At 34.6% G+C, this 20138-nt stretch overlaps 1 protein-coding gene across 1 annotated transcript in view; it reads right to left on the bottom strand.

Moving 5' to 3' along the window:
* The window catches only part of LOC117343315 (von Willebrand factor D and EGF domain-containing protein-like), an 85213-nt gene that overhangs the window by 59251 nt on the left and 5824 nt on the right, over positions 1–20138 (bottom strand). Inside the window, exons 5-19 of the mRNA XM_033905658.1 lie at positions 19656–19673; positions 18952–19193; positions 18536–18625; positions 17268–17639; positions 16343–16428; positions 15015–15025; positions 14501–14571; positions 13972–14160; positions 12488–12696; positions 10282–10555; positions 9614–9802; positions 9166–9349; positions 8422–8612; positions 7317–7598; positions 7048–7162 (exon numbers count right to left, since the gene is read on the bottom strand). Of these exons, the coding sequence (XP_033761549.1) occupies positions 7048–7162; positions 7317–7598; positions 8422–8612; positions 9166–9349; positions 9614–9802; positions 10282–10555; positions 12488–12696; positions 13972–14160; positions 14501–14571; positions 15015–15025; positions 16343–16428; positions 17268–17639; positions 18536–18625; positions 18952–19193; positions 19656–19673 (2523 nt within the window). The remainder of the gene's footprint in view (positions 1–7047; positions 7163–7316; positions 7599–8421; positions 8613–9165; positions 9350–9613; positions 9803–10281; positions 10556–12487; positions 12697–13971; positions 14161–14500; positions 14572–15014; positions 15026–16342; positions 16429–17267; positions 17640–18535; positions 18626–18951; positions 19194–19655; positions 19674–20138) is intronic.

The following is a 20138-nucleotide window of genomic DNA, read 5'->3' as shown; positions in this document are numbered from 1 at the left end:
AAACTGATATGTATACACACAAACACACTTACCTTAAGTTTCATGATATTGATGTAATTGTCGAGGGTTTGGCCGGATGGAAGGGAGACAGGGAAATTGGTGCGTGTTTTGTATATATTTACATTTGTTATTAATTGAATATTAAGTATAAATTTATCAGCATGTATATTCATTAAGAAAATTGAAATATGAATAAAAGAGATCAAGTGTTATATATATGATGTTAGAAATGATGCAAATGAAAACACCTCTTCCTTATTTTGAATGAAAAATGCAATACTATTTAATGATCGATTGTAAATTATCACCCTTAAATCGTTTCCCTTACCACAGGTTCTGGTCCAGTGATCACGTGAGCGTCCTACGTCGCACGTCAAACACCTGTCAGTGTTCGATGACGTATTATGGCGAATACATTGTCCTTCTATTCTACAAAAGTCTAAATAAATTGAAAGTATTAAATAAACGAAAATTTAAAACAGAAACCGTAGCAGCAAAGAAAAATAAGTATGTACTTATATAAGCGTATATTTAAAATATGTGAGATTTCCGTTTTCAATATGTCTGTATTCTTTCCATCCGTATCCGTATCCGTATGTTTTATCGAAATACGTTTTACTGGTTACACGTTTGGACTAGTAACTTGGTATGGACATACAATTGTACATATGTACGTTACTTGTTTTATCTATTAAAAGACCGTCAAAATGAATTGGATTAATCTATTTTCAAATTCAGGAGATTTACCTCGGCAACATGACGTAATAAACACACGATGTCATTTATATTAATGACAATGACTTTTTGTGTAGATATATTTCCCTTTTAGAAAATGAAATGCAAAAGATGAAATGGTGTGACCTGATTCAGGATATAGTACTTTTTACGATAGCTGTTTTTCAGAAATTTCGTTTCAAAGACTTCTTATTGGAAAAAGCATGTGGAAATTTTCAGATTGCTCCGCGAATTCAACACTGCAAAAGCTCTTGGCGACATTTTTATCCAAATTCATCAAATAATGTCATTGAATGTTTTGTATACAAAGATATAAGAAAGCAGACTTGGAAAATTCTGAAACTGCCGTTCTTTATTAATTATTTCTGAAACCATCTTGATTTCAGTAACATTGAAACGAAGCAATATTTGTGCTTTGTCTATTCGATTTTTAAAAGAATAATTCACTAACGTTCGTTATTCAAAATATTTGTAAAAGAAACGCAGTTTACACACAGTAAACGATAAAAAAGAATTATTCCTTGTATTTACATTTGAGCATGGATATTTATTTAAAATTTTAAAAGATGAAATCGGCCTTCTCTTTTCGGCGTTATACAAACAGACAAAACAGCCGGACAATTAATGTAATCGCTAAACAGCCAATCTAATTTGGCGGGAAAGGTTGTCAACTACAGGAATAAACAAAATATAGTTCCACACTAACATCGTTGTTTTATCGATTTCTGATATTTTGAACATTTCATTTTTATTGGAAAAAGTCAAAACGGAAGGGAAAATAGCCATGCATTGGTCACTCGCTATTAAAACTGTATTCCTTCGAGTCAGGTTTGATGTTTACATACCATGTTTTCGTATAACGAACACACAACAGAAATGTAGACATTGAGTTTTAACCTTTACTCTCTTTTTACAGTATTTACGCTCCAACCTCGTTTTTACCTGTTATCCGGCTCAAACTCTCTTTTTACCTGTTATCGGGCTCAAACTATCTTTCTTCCTGTATTTACGCTTCAAATTTCAATTTCCCCGTTTTTTTTTAGCACCACCAACTCTGTATTTACCCAGCAATTTTCTTTCTATATTTACGCCCATTTCTCTTTCTATCTGTATTGACGCCCCAAATATCTGTCCACCAATTCTCTGCCTACCTATATTTACGCCCAAACTCTCTTTCCACTAACTCCCTTTCTACCGGTATTTACACCTCAAAACGTTTTCCTCCATCTCTCGTTCAATCAACGCCTTTCATCTTTACTTACTCTCCAACTCTCTTTCTACTTTCATTTACGCTTCAACTTTCTTTTTACTTTTTCATATTTATTTTCATTTACGACTAAACTCCCTCTATACTTGTATATACATAACAACTCTTGTGCTTCTGTATTTTCGTTTCAATTCTCCTTTTACCTGCATTGGCACCCCAACTCTCTTTCTACCTTTATTTACGCACCAACTCTCTTTTTATCTGTATTTAAGCCCCAACTTTGTCTTTGTGCACAGTCTTTAGTATACCACAATCAGTCTTTTTTTTTGTTATGCGTGATATTTTGGTGACTGACACTGTCACCTTCATCAGACACAGGGCAAGTTATTGAGGTCGAATGGAAGTTTTTTTATAATCCTAAATTATCCTTACCTGTATTTTCACTCCAAGCCGCTTGAGACAATTTTACATTGCACACTGAACAGTCATCCCCATTCTTGGTCACGTTATCAGCGATACACTGGCCAGTGATTAAACAGTAGCCTGGGGAATAGTATAAAAAACGTTATGATATCAGATTTCTAAATGTGATGTAATATATATATATAGATTTGGAATAGTCCCGTCAGTCCACACGTGCATGTTTACATCACAGCCGGGAGAGTGTGTGAGTGAATGGAAAGTGTGGACATCGAGCACATGTAACTACATAATTTTGAGACAAACAATTGAAATACTGACGACCTGATTTTGTAATATTGTTTGTGTCCATATTTTATGTTTCATGTACAGAGATGGCATTCTTAACTAACCTGGCTTCAATGTCCAGTCGTTCTGCGATTTAGTGACGTCACATTCGAGACACGTTTCATTAGAGTTGTCAGTATGGTCAGGGACACATACACCGTCTAACATACAGTACCCTAAACATCAGAGAATTGTATAAAAAGATGCACCTGGTATTCTGACACTTTTCAATACAAATTAAGAGTATTAAAACTTAGAGCCAAAATTGTATTAAACTTCATCATACAATCAACCAATGTAGACAACCGATAATATCGTTCTAGAGACTTAATTAAAATATAAATTATAACGTTAAATTAATTGAGTTTATTGATAATAGTTGATTTACCCATGTTTCCGCTCCAAGCCGATTGAGATACTAAAACGTTACACACAGAACAAGCATCCCCTTCCTTAGTCACATTATCACCCACGCAGTGACCATCAATCAGGCAGTAGTCTGGATAACAACAGAACATACCGACATAAGTGAAAGGTACGGACATCGAGAACTTGTGATATTGCATGCAACTCGAGCATTATCGTGGGCAATCAGCATGATAAAACTATATTTATAATATTAGATAATATTTTTATGACAGATCCTGTCGACCTTTTTATAGTAATATATCAGACAAGAGAAAGGTATTTTCATTTTTCCCGTTTGTACTCATATTCATGAGTGCTGGCATTCTCTACTAACCTGGCTTCAGGGTCCAGTTATTCGTAGACTGTCTGACGTCACAATTGCGACAAGTTGCATTGGAGTTGTCAGTACCATCGGCGACACATGTGCCGTCTACCATACAGTGTCCTAAACATCAGGGAATTGAAAACAAAGGATGCACTATATTTTAATAGTGCCATTCAATTCTAATTCGAATTACAAATATATTAAACTACATAATACATACACAATTAGCCATTGAAGACAACAGACTGCCCTAAACATCAGAGAATTGTGTATTTAATGAAATTATACATACACACACGCACGCACGCACACATACACAATCAACCATTGAAGATAACCATAATGTAGTAACTCATCATTTATTATTATAACATTGTGATTATTGGTTCTTGTTAATTTACCCATGCTTCCGCTCCAAGTCGATTGAGATAATATAACGTTACACACAGAGCAAGCATCCCCTTCCTTAGTCACATTATCAGCCACGCAGAGACCATCGATCAGGCAGTAGTCTTAATAAAACAAAGCATATCGACATATTAACATAAATTCTAACTTTAAATAAATAAATCGAGGACGAAATAAAAAAAAAGATTTGCTTTAAGACCCTCAAAAGCAAAACAAAAATAAATAAGACAAAGTGTTTCGGAAGGGTGAGTGTCGTTAGCTCAACTGACCACATCCGTCATTAAAACCTATGTAAAATCGAGGCCAAGGCAAATACACAAAATGAGAACTAGTATGGTTACAAAGAAATTACGGGCATACAAACGAAATGATTTAATGAAAAATACAGTATAAGTTTAAAACAAGAGGCCCATGGGCCTTAACGGTCACCTGATTTTTGAAATATTTCAGTAAATTTGAATGAAAGAATGAATTTAAAAACAAATAAAACAAATGATAGTCAAAAATGTGATTTCCCTATAACTATAGTAAAGTTTATCCCCTCCCATGGGGCAAACGCGAGACCCCAGGGCTAGGAAATTCACAATTATGGTAAAGCACCTTAAGACCCTTCGATCTGTGAAGAGTATTTAATTCTACCTTAAATGGGCTGTAAGAAGAAGATTTTTAAAATTTCTGTTAATTTGACCCTTTTTGGCCCCACCCACCAGCCCCTGGGGGTCACCTAGGGCCAACATGTACATACCATCAAACTGTCATCTCATGCTGATAATTTGAACCAAGTTAGAATGAATTCCAATACAAATCCAACAAATAATAGTCAAAAATGTGATTTCCCTATATAAACTATAGTAAATTTTACCCCCTCCCCAGGGGCAAACGTGAGATCCCAGGGTCATGAAATTCACAATTTTGGTAAAGCACCTTAAGACCCTTCCATCTATGTAGAGTATTTGATTCTACCATATCTGAGAGTAGAGGAGAAGATTTTTGAAATTTTTGTCAATTTGACCCTTTTTGGCCCCACCCACCAGCCCCTGGGGGTCAACTAGGGCCAACATGTACATACCATCAAAGTGTCTTCCCATGCTGATAATTTGATAAAAGTTGGAATGAATTCCAATACAAATCCAACAAATAATAGTCAAAAATGTGATTTCCCTATATAAACTATAGCAAAGTTTACCCCCTCCCCAGGGGCAAACGTGAGACCCCAGGGTCATGAAATTCACAATTTTGGTAAAGCACGTTAAGACCCTTTCATCTATGAAGAGTGTTTGATTCCACCTTATCTGAGAGTAGAGAAGAAGAGTTTTGAAGTTTTAGTCAATTTGACCCTTTTTGGCCCCGCCCCTCAGGCCCCTGGGGGGTGGGGACCATATAATTCACAATTTTGGTTCACCCTCAGCCATGGAAGCTTCCTGTAAAATTTCATTGAATTTGGTTCAGCAGTTTTTAAGAAGAAGTTGAAAATGTAAATTGTTTACGACGCACGACGCACGACGCCGGACAAAAGGCGATTGCAATATGTCAACTGAGACTTCGTCTCAGGTGACCTAATAAAATCCTTGATATATCGAACAATATGTTTGAGTTATTTCAATAGGGGAAGGCTATATTGTCTAGTTGATAATGAATGAAAGGGTATTTGTGCTTAGTATCCATTTAATACGGTCATAGATTCTGATTTGATACAATACATAAATATATATATTAAATTTGTTTAACATCATAAAAGAAAGAATGAGTTAACTGTCAAAACTTGAAAGGTATCAGAATGTGAATTACCATCAGCAAGTGACCACTGAGTAACGTCACGGCTTGTGTTACATATCAGACAGGAAGACATGTTCTTAACGATACCATCAGGAACACAAGCATCGTCTATTGAACAGTAATCTGCAAAGGGGGAATCAACATCATATTTATCTCAGTTGGTATAATGTATTCGGTTTATTTACAAAAACTATAGTGTATCTATAAATATGTAAATAGTACTCAATATAGTAATTATTTCACATAAAATTGATCGTGCAAATCATCTTTATACACACATTTGTTGATACTCTAGCTGAATGTTAATTGATACATTGTACATGGTAATATGCATATGTGTATTCTATTATTTTATGATATCTGCACTCAAGGTTTCGGGTGATACAGTTTTTATAGGAACTTTTTTTACGCTTTCAAGTGTTATACAGTTATTATCTCCTTGTGCGAGGTCCAAAACCCACAAAGACTTATTCCTACTTTTCACATTTCGGCGTGTAGCTACATTTTGTTACATTTATCTCCCGTTTTATCGATATTTTAAAGAATACAATTCATGCTTCTTTTCCAAAGAGTATTTATCAATAAGCTAATGCGTTAGTCAATAACTGCCTTAATTTTTTAGTTGAGATTAATTTTTGACATTGACATATAGGAGTATGAGTATAATAAGTATTTTTGTTCTATTTCACTTGTTGAATTCATTCTTATTATGAAATATGAATATCAATGACAGCTGTTTTTTAATATTATTCGTCAACATTCGTTTTTACCTGGATTCTGGCTCCATGTCTCAGTGGAAACTGCTACGTTGCAGATTGAACAGTTGTTGTGTGCATCGATAGAATGATTGGCTACACAAAGATCTCCAATCTTGCAGTAATCTAAACAATACATGTATCATTAATATTTATACTGTAGATTTTCGTATTTTTGAGGAATTAGCATATGTTTTCCTTAGTAACGACATAAGTTTTCGTTAGTTTCTTTGTCACTTCGTTGCAGTTTTCCATGCCAAATGCATGTTATGCTGCTATTACTATCTCTTGAAAGTTGTAGATTACAAAAATTCAATAAGATCATGTGTTTTAATGGTAAATGGTCCATTTTGTGCTAAGCTTGTATTGAACCCAAATAAAAAAAACTCATAAACATATGTTGTTATTGTTCCATTAATATCTATGACCCATTCTGAAAAGGGCAAAGACAACCTCGTCTCGTCGACTATCTCTATAGCAAGGAAACTATTAACCGATATTTGCTTAATTTGAGTGTAAATTGCTATCAACATATTGATTCTATTCTATTCTAATTTGTAAAATTAAGAAAATAGTAACAGTGGTTTAAAACCGACCAACAATTTTAAAGAATTAGTGGATAGAAGCTTTCTGTCTTTTCATCACCAGGCATTCCCGAATTTCACTAAACCCAGTGATAGTATTACCGTTGTTCTTGCTCCATTCAAACCTTGTCAGATCCAGTTTACACACAGAACACTGATCAGATGCGTCTGTTTCACCATCTCGTGCGCACGTGCCACGAATAAAACAATACTCATCCTGAAATGTATCAAAATACTACATAGCAGATTAATGTATATACAAATATCATGAAAATTAAAAACTGATAGTTCAAATGAGAACAAATAAATATGAACATTAAAATGTATGACGTAAGCAAATAAATGTAAACAAGTATACAATTTTATCTTACCTCTAATTCAAATAACGAGACGGAAACATCCACTATCAATTGACAATCAGCATTATAGACTATCAGATCGGAGACTTCTCCAAAATGTTCTCCGTCATTGCTGACTGCTACAGACCATCGGTACACAAATGGGACTGGACGGGAGGAAGACCGATCTGTTGAACGTTTAGTTATATGGTCATTCCACAAGTCTGGCAGGGGACAGAATACCTCCACGAGTGTGTTGAACTGGCCTGGTAATGTCATGTTGGTAGCAAACTCCTCTGTACCGTTAATGCTTATCTGACAAAAACAAACATCTCGCGATCATAAACGCTTGTACATGTCCCAGCCCTACGTATAGAGCAATGCAATTAAATCCGATGCCTCCATCGCCTCTCGTCTTTCAAATTATTTTCTTTCTTCCCAATGTTTCCATTGTATCGGCACGAAACACATCTTATTTGAGTGGGGAAACGTTTGTCCCTGTGAGTAAAGTCACGAGTTATGCCCCTGTCTTAGAAATTGTGATTTGCCACTTTTTGCTGTACGTTCAGATTTGAAGTTGACTGGTTCTTGCTGGTGTCACACAACCATGTCATAATGTAAAAACACAGTTTGACGACATTATAAAAACGTAACCAGCTGGCCAAATAATTCTTAAAAACCGTCCTTTTATGACCATATTACGTAACGACATAAAACTAACATATTCCGTGTCCTGGGGTAATGAGTAAAAGTAATCGGTCGGAATTTACAATTTAGTATGTACTCATACAGAAATATTACTTTGTACAAATATAATTAAAAACATTCATATCAAAAAGATGCACAGCAGTAAGGCATAAGGTCTTCCATTTTTATATTTTGGTTGGTTCAATGGTTCTGTGACATGATACAGAAATGTATATACGTGAGCATGAATAAACATTATGATATACATTTAAATTATCGTGATATTCATTATTGCCGCACCACCCTTTTGACTCTATGCTTTACATGAACATGTGTGTGTTTTTATATGTAACGTGATGACTGTCCTACATGACCATTCAGAGATATTATATCATATAAATGTGTACAATAAACAACGTTTCAAGATACAAGTTTATGGATTGCTTCTCACCTCAAATAGTTGATAATGGCAGGTGAGATTTCCAAAGTCTACAAACGTTTCTCCTTCAATAATTGCCGCTTCACACGTCCGGATATCGCAGGTACCGTTTGAGTCCATGTTTACACCATATATTTGGGGAGGTACCCGGATGTCTATAGAGCAATCAGCAGCTCCAAAATTCGCATTACAGGTGCAAGTTCCTAAAAATAGTTATTTGATATAATGTTAGCAATTGACATGTATATTAAGTTCTTAAATATAGTAGATATCATGAACAATATCTTCATTTCCGATTACTTTTTAATGTAAACTACAATGTATCTTCAGCTAGTTGAACCATCAAGATAACAATATGAATGGATTTTACAAAAGGCATACAAGTAAAGTGTGATATGAACAGGAAAGCACTGGTATGTGCTTAGTGTAATAACTATCGTGTATATACATTTGGTGACCGATATAGTATATGTGAAATGTTCCATCTCAGTGATAAGTAGGTCAAAAATGTTTGAATCAATATCAGTCAGATCGAAACTGAAATGTACGAGTGTCTCATATGACCCTTGGTTTATCGATTTAACTACCTTTTAATCCTGGATATTTCTTGATAATCATTCAATACATGAGTATATTCTGGACCGCTGTCACTATCGTATATATTTTAACTTAAACTTTTCATCAGAGAATTGATTAGATATCCATTTTAAACGAGTCTATGGATTTCAGGCATGCTCGTGATCACATTCTGCGTACCGTTTACGCACAGGCCATTTCCAGTACACTCGTTTGGACACGCAATCTCCTTAATTTTCTGGGCAATGGAAGGTTGCTCTGGTGAATCTTCTTCCTGGTACGTGGTGTTTTGTTTCAGTTCCTTCAGGCAGACGGACTTCAGGGATTCACGCGCAGAGCTAGACCACATCGTCGTCTGAGTGGCCTATGTGTATAAAATAAACTGCATGGATTAATCTTCGAATACAAAGTAGGTCTTTTCGTTGTTACCGTATTATAATATGATAGAGGTACATGAGTTCATAACAACTTTGGATTAACCATGCATCGCTAACGCTTACGCGTCTAGAAGTCAATGTTTTTATGACCTCATGATTAGTGAGTACAAATCTCATTCCTTGATTAACGTATGTTTTATTTCAGAATTTGTTTTCGAAAAATGTAAAGCCTGTTACCCATTACAACATACCATTATATCAAGGACACATGTGTCTTCTGCAGACTTGGGATCGGTGACTGTTATGTCTTGTGAGCATGCCTCAAACGACGAAGACTGTTTAAGGAACGTCTCACAATATGTTCTGGCATACGTTGCATTCCAATTTCCGGTAACTTCTCTCTGATAATCAAGTTTATATAACTGATTCATTATGTTATCCTGTGTTATGTTGCTATTATATGATCAGATACATGTCTTGAAAAAGGCTGTTGAAGATATATAGATTACAATCTTCATAAAATATCGTCCCGATCATGATGTTCAAAACACAATGCAATACCGTTTATCTGACAATATAATGTGATTTCGTGAATCATTTGATTTAAATATTAAAAAAAACTACTTTTTCTGCAATAGAAACAGGTCACACAAACACGGGATTGTGGTAATTTTCGCAAACTACAAAAACTACAAAAACACATGCTTCAACTTTATAATTAATGAGTGATAAAAAATTACCATAAATAACCCCATACATCAATAGAGCTTAAAGCATGTTCATCCGCATGCAAACAGTATGTTTCAAGTTCGCAATTCATATCTGAAATGTGTTTTCTTACGAGACTGTTGAACGATTGTACTGATTATTATGTTATATCTGAACAATGTTAAACAATATCTAAATTCACCGGTGTTACCTTTCGTCTGCTGAAATGACCAGGTGACGTAATCACTGATTCCTTTCTCAGCCCACGTGTCGCCTTCACCTTACAGCGTTGTTGCTTCTTCACAGTTGCTTCATCTTTCTTCACACATGTTGCTATGGTATTCTGGGAGCATTGGATTTTTTGTATAGGTGCGTTATTTTGACCGTGTTCGTTGCATGTGCAAAACTGAACGGTTTTATTCCAGACCTCCAGCTTTTGCAAAGATTCAGAATCCATGGTGATAAGATTATCTCGTTCTTGAACCCTGTTTACAATAAAATAATCTAAATAAAAAAATCCATATAATTTAAGAATTTTACATGTTCATACAATGTATGACATGAAGAAATGCCTATCAAATCCTACACATGGTTATCCTGATGTCAATGTGTCTAACTTGATATTCCGGTATTCTGATTTGAAGTTGTCTAACTTGATATGTTAGCCGCCTGATATCTGATTATGGATATCTATTGTGGATATCTGATAGTAGATATCTGATGCCATATAAGTGTCTTATTTGACATCCAAGTAACCTGATGTCAATTTGTCGAACTTGATATCCGAGTAATATGACATCTAATTTCTCTGTAATCTTGCCTTTTGAACATTTCAATATGCATTAATTTTATACAACTGTTATCAAACTGCATTGATATATTAAAAACCAATGATATTTTTAAAACAATGAAATACATATTTCTTTTTGCCTGGGTGATGGGTTGATTTCTGCAAAGAGTTGAATTAAGGCGGGATAAAATTTAGGTATTATTTTTATGATTACCAAATCTACGAACATAGATGTTTAGTTCTACATGGCGATGACAAAATTTGCGTAAATAAGATAACTAGTAAGCTGTAACTGTGCAAGACCAACCAGGCCAACGTTTACACCATATTGCTATAGACACTTTAATAGCATGCAAGAAAGATGGCGGGCTTGACATGATTTGAGCTTTTTTCTTCAATTAAATATCTGAAAGTGAAATAGATTTGAGTATTTGTGGACTCTCTTAAAATATCCCGAGTTTCCCCTGGTCTATTTCTGGAGCAGAACCAGAGCTCAATACTATACCAGCGTAAAGTGAGGGTCTATACGGACGGAATAGAACATTGATGTGGGACTAAATTGTTGTTTTTGAGTAAATAGATATCTCATTTATCCTTATATGTAAGGTAGGTGTTATGTCGCGCCAAGCTGTGCTGTATTTACACCAAATTCTTAGCGACATCAAACTGTGTCGGAGATTCCACGTTTTATATAGTAGTGCGCTCTGTCCTACACCGGACAGACGAGCTTAAGTAGAACAGGAATAGCATTGTTTAAAAATACATTTCAGTTAGATTGTTTAATGACGCTGACAAGCATATTTTTTGTGTTGCTAAAACAATACAGAAATACACGTTCCCTACTGGCTTCCTTTAAAATAGTTACCTTGACCTTGATCCGTAATATCACGGTCTTTTAAACTTGCGTGATGTTTGCTTAAAAAACAGTTAATAAAATTTAATAAAGCCACTAGAACGCTGATAATCACAGGCAATAATTGATTACGTACATACGTACAAGACATCCGGAAACCTATAGTCCTCTGGTTTAACATGTAGGGGATTAGGGGATTAATACATTTTATAAAGAAGGAGGAGAATAGTCAATTTGTACCATTTCAAAAGTTTTGTAAACAGTGTTGAGAATCTTTTCTAATTGCATACTGTGTAATTGTTAATACTGGGTAAGTATTTCGCGGTGGTTCAAGTCGGACCTAGTTCGCAGGTTATCAATTTCGTGCGACTATGACTTGTAAACATTATGCAATACTATAACTTTGCATGTATATATTAATATTTTCTGTTTATCTATTATCGCGCTATATTTGATGGACGCCAATATAGCAAAATTAAATCGTCCGAGAATATTACCTATTAAACCGTAATATGATCTCCATTCTTTGTTACACTACACTGAAGTGAAGAAAATAGGCAAATAGTGAAAACAAGCATAACGAAATGTAGTGACATAAGAATATGTTAAAGAAAGTGATGATGATTTTGATTGGCATGATATAAATATCTTTATATACATTGTATATAGCAATACATTTTTACTATTCAACAAAATTACAAACATTTTAATAAAAAAAACTCATCATAATACTCTTCCTACCAATTATTTGTTTGAAAAAAAAGATTTATTTACCTCCAGGACTGTGAGAACTGATTATTATTTTGGGTTTGTGATCCATCAGGCTTAAGAAAATCGTCGTTTGTGATTCCATTCAGTACACCACACAGTCCCCTGGTGTGATCGGCGTCCGAGGTTGAAGGAAACATATGAAGATCCATAACGTCTTTTCCGGTGTAGTGCCAGAGATGGGCGTCTAGGTAAGTACCACTTGGAAAGTAAATCTGTCAATATAGTTAGGTAAACGGATAAAGAAATAGCTAAGCACGTGATGTAGGAAGCAGCACCAATGTCTGGATGGCCTTATGTTTAATACTTATCTTTATATACATTGCTTACGCTATAAAAATAAAAAGGAGGAGGGAATGTACTTCCATCGCTGGTGTTCTATGAAGAGGTTCAGGTCTAACAACATATGTTTATGTTCTGTACTGATTTTATTACATGCATGCTATATCGCACGCATCGGAGGCCGTCCTTAAATTACCCTAAATGTTGATAGGACGTTAAATAAATAAAACCAAACCAAACCATTAATATGCTCTACAAACGGTTTGTTACATATTGTCCAATTTATCTACACATATACTTGATAATTCCGTCTGAATACAACGGGAAGTCTTTATGAATTATTCCTTTCTTATTATATCATTTAAATATAATCCAGGAATGTTACAGCAGCAAACACAGAGAATGCCACACCTAGATAGAAATAGAGAACTCTATGATAGTACAGATGTAACATCGCACAACGTTACCTGATCTGCACTCGGTGTGGAGAGAAAGAACGCACAATTTTCGGACGATAGAACAAAAGGGATATAATACATGCAGGACATCTAATCCGAAGATGTGTCTCCTTTCGTTGTTGGCGTATATTTACAAATGGCGTGTATTTTGATATACACATTCTTCTGATTAAATCATGTTTTCCTATGTCAGAAACATGAAAATACATCATGTCAATGGACTTGTAGTCTCAACAGAAAATCAATTCAGACCAGACTTATGTAGAGTCAACAGAAAAACAGCATCTTAATTATGTTCTATTTACTGTATCTTGTTTTATCTTGACGAAACCTGTCATCATACGCGACCGTATGGAAGTTGAAACTGTTGACATCTTTATCTTATATTTTGAAATATTCTATTACTTTGTACTTTTTCATACTTCTTAACATTCCTAGTAGTTTCTTTCGTTTTCACCACTAGAGTAATCAATTTGAGAATGTGACCTAACGGGTGTGACATTGATTTGCGTGTCCGAAACAACTTGTCCATTTCCCTTTGTACATTTGCGAGTCCTTATATATTTGTTTATAATCTTCTGCCGTCACTTGCTCGATGTTAAGTGAGAATAATAGTTTCGTTTATATTTGTTGTTTTGATACACATGTGAAGAGCAGTCAAATACGAATGCATGATATTAACAATTGAGAGTAAACAGTAAGTTATTTCCTTTAAAGATTATTAGACTGAAATATATTTTGAATTGCTACCTTATAATTGTTCTCATTGATTTTCCTAACATCAAGGATGTTGTCCTCGCAAGAGCGGAATTCGAAAATAGGTCGGTAAGTCGTCGGACATCGGTCGATGACGAAAACATCACCTCCAGCACGCACGGCGATAGCACACACACAATAGACATGGAGTGGAGGATTACATGACGTAACTGTCATTTGAACCTGGTCAAAGACAAGAGTATTTCATAAGCAATCATAAGGTTTGATCTTCTGGCTTTTCACATTACCACATCACTGAATAATTCAACGAATGTGATTAGTCCTCTTGCCAACACCTTTAAATGTCATGTTTTATAAACGTATTAGTTCAAAAATGGCAAATACAAATAAGAAAATAATGTTTTTTCAAAAAAAAAATTGTTTTCAGAATGCAGGTGTTTACTCTTAAACATTCGATTTTACGAGTACGTATCTTATAATCTCAGTTGTAAGTGCATTAATGAAACCCACAGTTTTGTTAAGACATAATAGTTTAAAAAGGTAAAGGAAACCAACGTTTTACCTGTACTTTCCTTGAGGAATCATCATGTTCATACAGTAACAAATGTACCAGGGTTCTGATTATCATATCCTCTGCAAGGAAAGGTTTACAAATTGTTATAATATAGTTCAATAGGAGGACCGAAAAATTACAAATATGTGTATATCACAATCTTGGCAATTATACACGGTATGTTACGTGTAATGTTGATTATGACTCCTTTTGAAGCTAAAATAGTGCATGGAAAATTTATTGTCAATTTCAAATTATTCATCTATGTTTACATATATATAGATGGATTGATGATTATTTTGTATTGCAATTTTCCGTCGAACGAGTAACAAAACATATTTTTTGCTGATTTGGTATTGAAAAGATTATAATTTGTACTGTCGTTTGTACAACCGTATTGGTCTTTGTAGGATCGGTGACTCTTACCTGCTTGCATAAATACATGTATATAAAGCAATGCATATCAAAAAACATTTCTAACATATGCAGTATTTAAGCTTGACAATACGTCATTATACTATACTAGGTTTATTCCTACATATGTAAATGTATATTGGTAAATGATTCTTCACAACATGCATATATTACATTATATTTACATTCTGTGTTGCATTACTCTATTTGTCGTTAGTAAACCAAATTGTATTCATGAGACTGTATACTACAATTTACAGTGATTCGGTCAGTGTAGAAATACAGCTCCAGGTGTTGTAGGTTAAACAATGGCCGCCAGTTACTTTCAGTCTAGAGAGCTTTGGAATGCTAGCATTTATTTACAGAAGCCATCGCGAAAAATAAAGCAACGTCACAAGTTATGAGAGTATTATTTTATAATTAGAAAAATGTAGTCAACACGAAATTACTATAAGTGCCATTCTTGATCTATACGAAATATGATAAAATTGTCAATGTCGTCACACTCACAGGGGCTCGTTCCGTATTTTCAGAAATGCAAGACACGACAACAATAAAAGTAAAGTATTTATATAAAAAAAATTGTATAAATATCGGGAGTATCGACATGGTTTCCGGTTGTGTATGTGTAGGCCTACTGGATTTTAGTTTTGTGGTTATTCACTGATGTCAAAGGCCTACCTTACAAATTCAAGCCCCTGTGAAGTTGAAAATCGTCTGCTAAGTTAGCGACACTGAGCTTTACTAGTTAGACTGGAATCTGTTTCGAACGAAATATCATTGGAATCGTTTTCCCCTACTGTCAAGACGACTTTCATTTTGAATTTAAGAGCTGATATTCTTCTTTAAATAACGTGAATCCAGTCGATTGAAACATAAGTGTTTCCGAGGAATCCAGTCTGTCCTGGGCAATGCTCGTTCAACGCCGCATCACTTCTAAATGATAACCGTATATCATTGCTCAGAAAAAAAACTGTTTCGATTTCAAACAATCAGAAATTATGCAATTGTGAACAATTTGACGATATCTACAAACGTATATGAAATAAAAATAAAGCCAAATTTGTACGAAAACGATCGTATGTGCTTGCTATTAATAACGTCATCAGGGACTATATTATTCCTTTGGGAAATGTCGGCTGTTCCGGTATTTGAACTTGATGACGTCAGTGATAGGGTAAGCGGCAAATTAAAACGCGTCATAACCTACAGAAAATAAAAAATCTTATGAATGTAAATATAAGCATCGAACTGTTACCAAATGGTAGTATACAGTCGATATGAATACAATTTGGGTGAAAGATAAATATTCCATGTCGCCCTTCATTCTATTTATCTGTCGACCAAATTGTATTCATATCGACTGTATGCTACTATTTGGTATCAGTTTAATGCTTAATATCGGGTTGTAAGCTGATAATGCCTCATAAAATATACCTTCCATCAAACGTCTTCATGTGTGGATCACAAATTGCATGGCATTCCTTTCCTTTCCATATTTGAGTTTCATCACTAACTTGTACCTTAAAATAAGCAAATGAATCGTGAAGAAAAAATGAACTGGATCTCAAAGAAATTTTTATTGCGCTCCGACTCTATAGGGACCCCCATTTAAGAAGCCCAAAATTGGACTGATTGAACAATACACAAAAATCGCACTGGCCATGTACACATTATAACTAAATATATAATACATAATTCATAATGTTAACTATATTTATACATCGGATAACACAAACAAAATACTACATCATTATCCCTTTTAATGTTTTAGAATGATAAAAACACATAGAAATAGACAATGATTCAAACTATTTTCATTCGGATATTAACCCCCAGAAAATACATATGTTATACCAGTACATCTGGAGGCATGGTGGTCTAATGGTAGAACGCAGGGCTACGTGACCGATGGCTCACTAGTTCGAGTCCGAGTACAGGCGATGTGTTCTATTCTTGAACAAGATACTTTATTACGGTGTGTTCCTCTCGACTTGGCTATACATGAATACTTGGTAAGGCAGTGCAAGAAATTCTGCGTGTAAGCCGTTAGCACTGAAATGGCAGTTCCGACTGTGTGCTCCCAGAGAGTTAAGAAAGACACTGGGTGGTTGCTAAAGGCTCAATACGAAATGATAATAATCTGTTAATTGCTTTGAGACGGCTATGTTGCTGTGATAAACGGTATGTTGAACTCCAGGTTATTATTATGATTATGTTAGGCTCTCTAATACGATACATCTATTTAAGATATGATATTACCTGACCAGTATTTGATATCTAACTATCTGCACATTAAGTAGCTACATCACATTGTAAAGTTCCACTAGTTGTTACGAAACGTCTATTATATTGTACTTACACTGACGTCAGACAGTCTAATCCCTCCCCATAGTGGACGATAGTTATTCAAAATTGTGTGCATGCTAACTTTGTAGCTATTTGCATTGATGGTGTATGCCTGATCGTCAACCCAGAATACTTCAATTCTGTGCTCGCGGTCCCATTCCAGATGCGAGATCTGCACTCCGCATTTGTTATTTTGACCCTGTTGTACCGATCCAATACTTCCTGTGCATTGTTGATGCCGGGGCGGGATGCTTATTTCGACATTGACAATACACGGTCTATGTATTGAAGGTGGGCATCCTATAGGAACCGTCGGTTTTAATACAATGTACGTCTGGCGATGTGTTGCGCCACCACGATAAACGGTGACTGTCGGCGTCTTTACCTAAATGGGTACATAAATAGATCAGTTTTATTAACAATAAAGAAACGTTATTACAGAAATAGCTACTCTTTGTCATGAACATAATGATACTATGTTACTTCATCATACAATAGCATAATGACGAAAACAAAACATACGGCAATAACGAAATCTTATTATCCAAGCATCCATGAACTGTATGATTATATTCCAATAGACCTACATTCTATCCCATGCTAGCATGGCTATTTTATGTTTAGTTAGAGAAGACAACTTAACCTGCGATAAAGCGAGGTTATCACTGATTAGAGAAATATTATTGCTTTTGCAATATAAAGAATATTTCATAATCAATCATAAGGAATTATTCCTCTTCGAAGAAAAAATAGTATCACGAATCAGTAGTCTAATTCTCAAATTCGTAAACTTTTCGCCTTTAGTGTTATGATATATCACTACAACTTCATGAACGAACTACCAACACGACTGAATAACAAAATTATCTCTGCACATCATTAGTCCAATGTTATCTTCAGATAAAAAACGAACAAGCGAACGGCAACTTTAAATATTAAGAAGGCAATAATCACCAATATGAATATTTGTGTGTGTGTGTGTGTGTGTGTATTGTGAACCGGTACCACTATATAAGTATTCGCTTAATATACGGAGAGTGAGGTAATCCTTGTATCTATCATTCGACCAAGGAACAGGAGACGCTTACCATTCCTGATCACCTGGTCGAAATTAATTTACGTTCTGAAGTGTTTCCAGGTTAATGTGTTTTTATATATATTTTGCTCTCCTTTTATTGAGTTAGAATTAGGATTTCATCTGCATATCGGTATTTTGTTTTTAAATATTACCTATAGTGCCTTACTCTTAACTCTCGACATAGTTTTTGTGTGCGAACATACCGTGATTCCAGCATAAAATTGAACACTCTTTTGTGACATAGGCCCTGGTACTCCGTCCGGTTTTGTCTTTGCACGAACAGAACACGCGATCTGAAACATAAAGTATGTCAAAGTCAATGTCTCAGCTAACTATTTTTTGATGACGTCATTAAATATACATTGTTTACATTATTATGGTTTGGCATGAAAACTTAAGCAACTTCACTGTATGAGAAAGTAAAAGAAAAACACATATAATTAGTAAAATATGTTATTAATTATCCATGTATTCAGCTAGCAATCTTTTAATATCAACATGTATATACATCCACTAACTGTGATATAGATACAGCATAATGGATCTTTCATTAAATCTGCAAAAACAATATCATATACAACTAAATGTTTGTAAGAAGATCATGTTGATATGTACGCACATTTATTCCAAGTTTTTCTAGCACACCCGTTTTTTCCTGCAGTACAAATGTTTCCGGTTCCGTTTTCTTCGCCATTTTCGACACGTATAGGGGCTTGTCATCGACGAACCAGAAAACTTGATAATATAGATCTTCAAGCGAGGGTTCAAATGAACATTTAAACTGTAGCCTTTGGTAGATACTCTCATTTACCAGCTTGTTTGATAAGGAGGGCTTTGGAATGAGGTACGTTGGTGCAACACCTGTAAGTGAATACATAAAATATGATATTTCACATCAAATGGGAAAAAAAATGAATAAAAAAAACAAAAAACAAAAAAAACATATCAAGCTGGGTTGTTATTCACCAAGATGACCAGGTAGGACCTAACATTTTGGTTTGGTGGCAGTTTAAACTTACTCGCCATAAATCCGGGGATCAATTAATCGATCGGATGTAAAAAGGTATGGGGTCAACTGCCTCATCATGATTTTCAAAATTGAAAAATATTATAATGATAAGTCTATATTTAGGACAGAGCAGGGGTTTGTTTTCCATCCAGTTATGAATGAATAAAAGTATATACAATTTTATTGATACTTTTAAAATGTAATAAATGTTAAAAGAAATATCAGTTAAGATAGTTCAACATTCGTATAACTCGACTAAGCAATAAGCAAAATGTTCTTAACTATTGATATTAAATAAAATATAAGGTACTTACTGGTTTCATCTTCAGTCACTAAAACAGAAATATTAGTATGCACATTTAAGACAAACCGTTTCCAGATTGATAAAGAACCGATAATTATCTTAGTTATGAATCCTTAACGGCCCAGCAACACTATTCAGGTGATTTGGGCCAAAAAAAAATGGAGAAGGCATGATATATATCATCAAAGATATATTAATACACTTGAAATATAATTTTCATTGACAACAGCTGTTTTGGTTACTCAAATCTTGTAAAGCTTTAGACATTTCAAAATTTTGAATATGTTCACAATTTGAAAATAATTTCTTGACTCGCTATGATGGTAGAAAGACTTTATCTTGTAGGTTGATGATCAGTGCAATCAAGCAATATTCCAGTGAAAATATGGCATGTCTCAAACCAGATATCTTCAGTATTTAGCAACACAAGATATATAAGGATTTTGTTTTGTTTTGTTTAATGTCCTATCAACAGCTAAGGCCATTTAAGGAC

This window comes from Pecten maximus, chromosome 15 (genome assembly GCF_902652985.1).
Source record: "Pecten maximus chromosome 15, xPecMax1.1, whole genome shotgun sequence".
Lineage (NCBI taxonomy): Eukaryota > Metazoa > Mollusca > Bivalvia > Pectinida > Pectinidae > Pecten > Pecten maximus.
Note: the sequence above shows the minus strand (reverse complement) of the source record. Positions and strands in the feature narration are given on the sequence as shown.